General features: G+C 51.3%; 1 protein-coding gene across 1 annotated transcript in view; it reads right to left on the bottom strand.

Moving 5' to 3' along the window:
- Positions 1-343, bottom strand: part of LOC119589441 (organic cation transporter protein-like) — a 13,364-nt gene that overhangs the window by 11,353 nt on the left and 1,668 nt on the right. The window contains exon 4 of the mRNA XM_037938050.1: positions 175-278. Within this exon, the coding sequence (XP_037793978.1) occupies positions 175-278 (104 nt within the window). The remainder of the gene's footprint in view (positions 1-174; positions 279-343) is intronic.

The raw sequence follows: 343 nt of genomic DNA, 5'->3' as shown, positions 1-343 counted from the left end.
CGCATTAATAAACGAATTCCCTTTGTGCCAACTTAAAGAAAGGAAAATGAACATAGAGACAGTCAATACGACAGACAAGCAGAGAATGTACCTAATATCTATGCTATTTCTTCTCTGACATGCAAGCACTCTCGTCGACACGCCATTCGACCAGAAGCTGCGGCCAAGACTCACCTGTCGGAGAGCCAGCCGTTGAGCATCGCGCCGAAGAAGCCGCCGAGGTAGTACACGCTCTTGAAGGCCGCCCGCAGGTAGCTTCGGCCGCACACCAGGCTGAACTGCAACGGCCAAGCCGGTCACATGCAGGAAGTCCACTTTTGGGAAGGACTCATATATTTCACTG

This window comes from Penaeus monodon, chromosome 25, assembly GCF_015228065.2.
Source record: "Penaeus monodon isolate SGIC_2016 chromosome 25, NSTDA_Pmon_1, whole genome shotgun sequence".
Taxonomy (NCBI): domain Eukaryota; kingdom Metazoa; phylum Arthropoda; class Malacostraca; order Decapoda; family Penaeidae; genus Penaeus; species Penaeus monodon.
The sequence above is the reverse complement of the archived record's forward strand: the minus strand, read 5'-3'. Positions and strand labels throughout refer to the sequence as shown.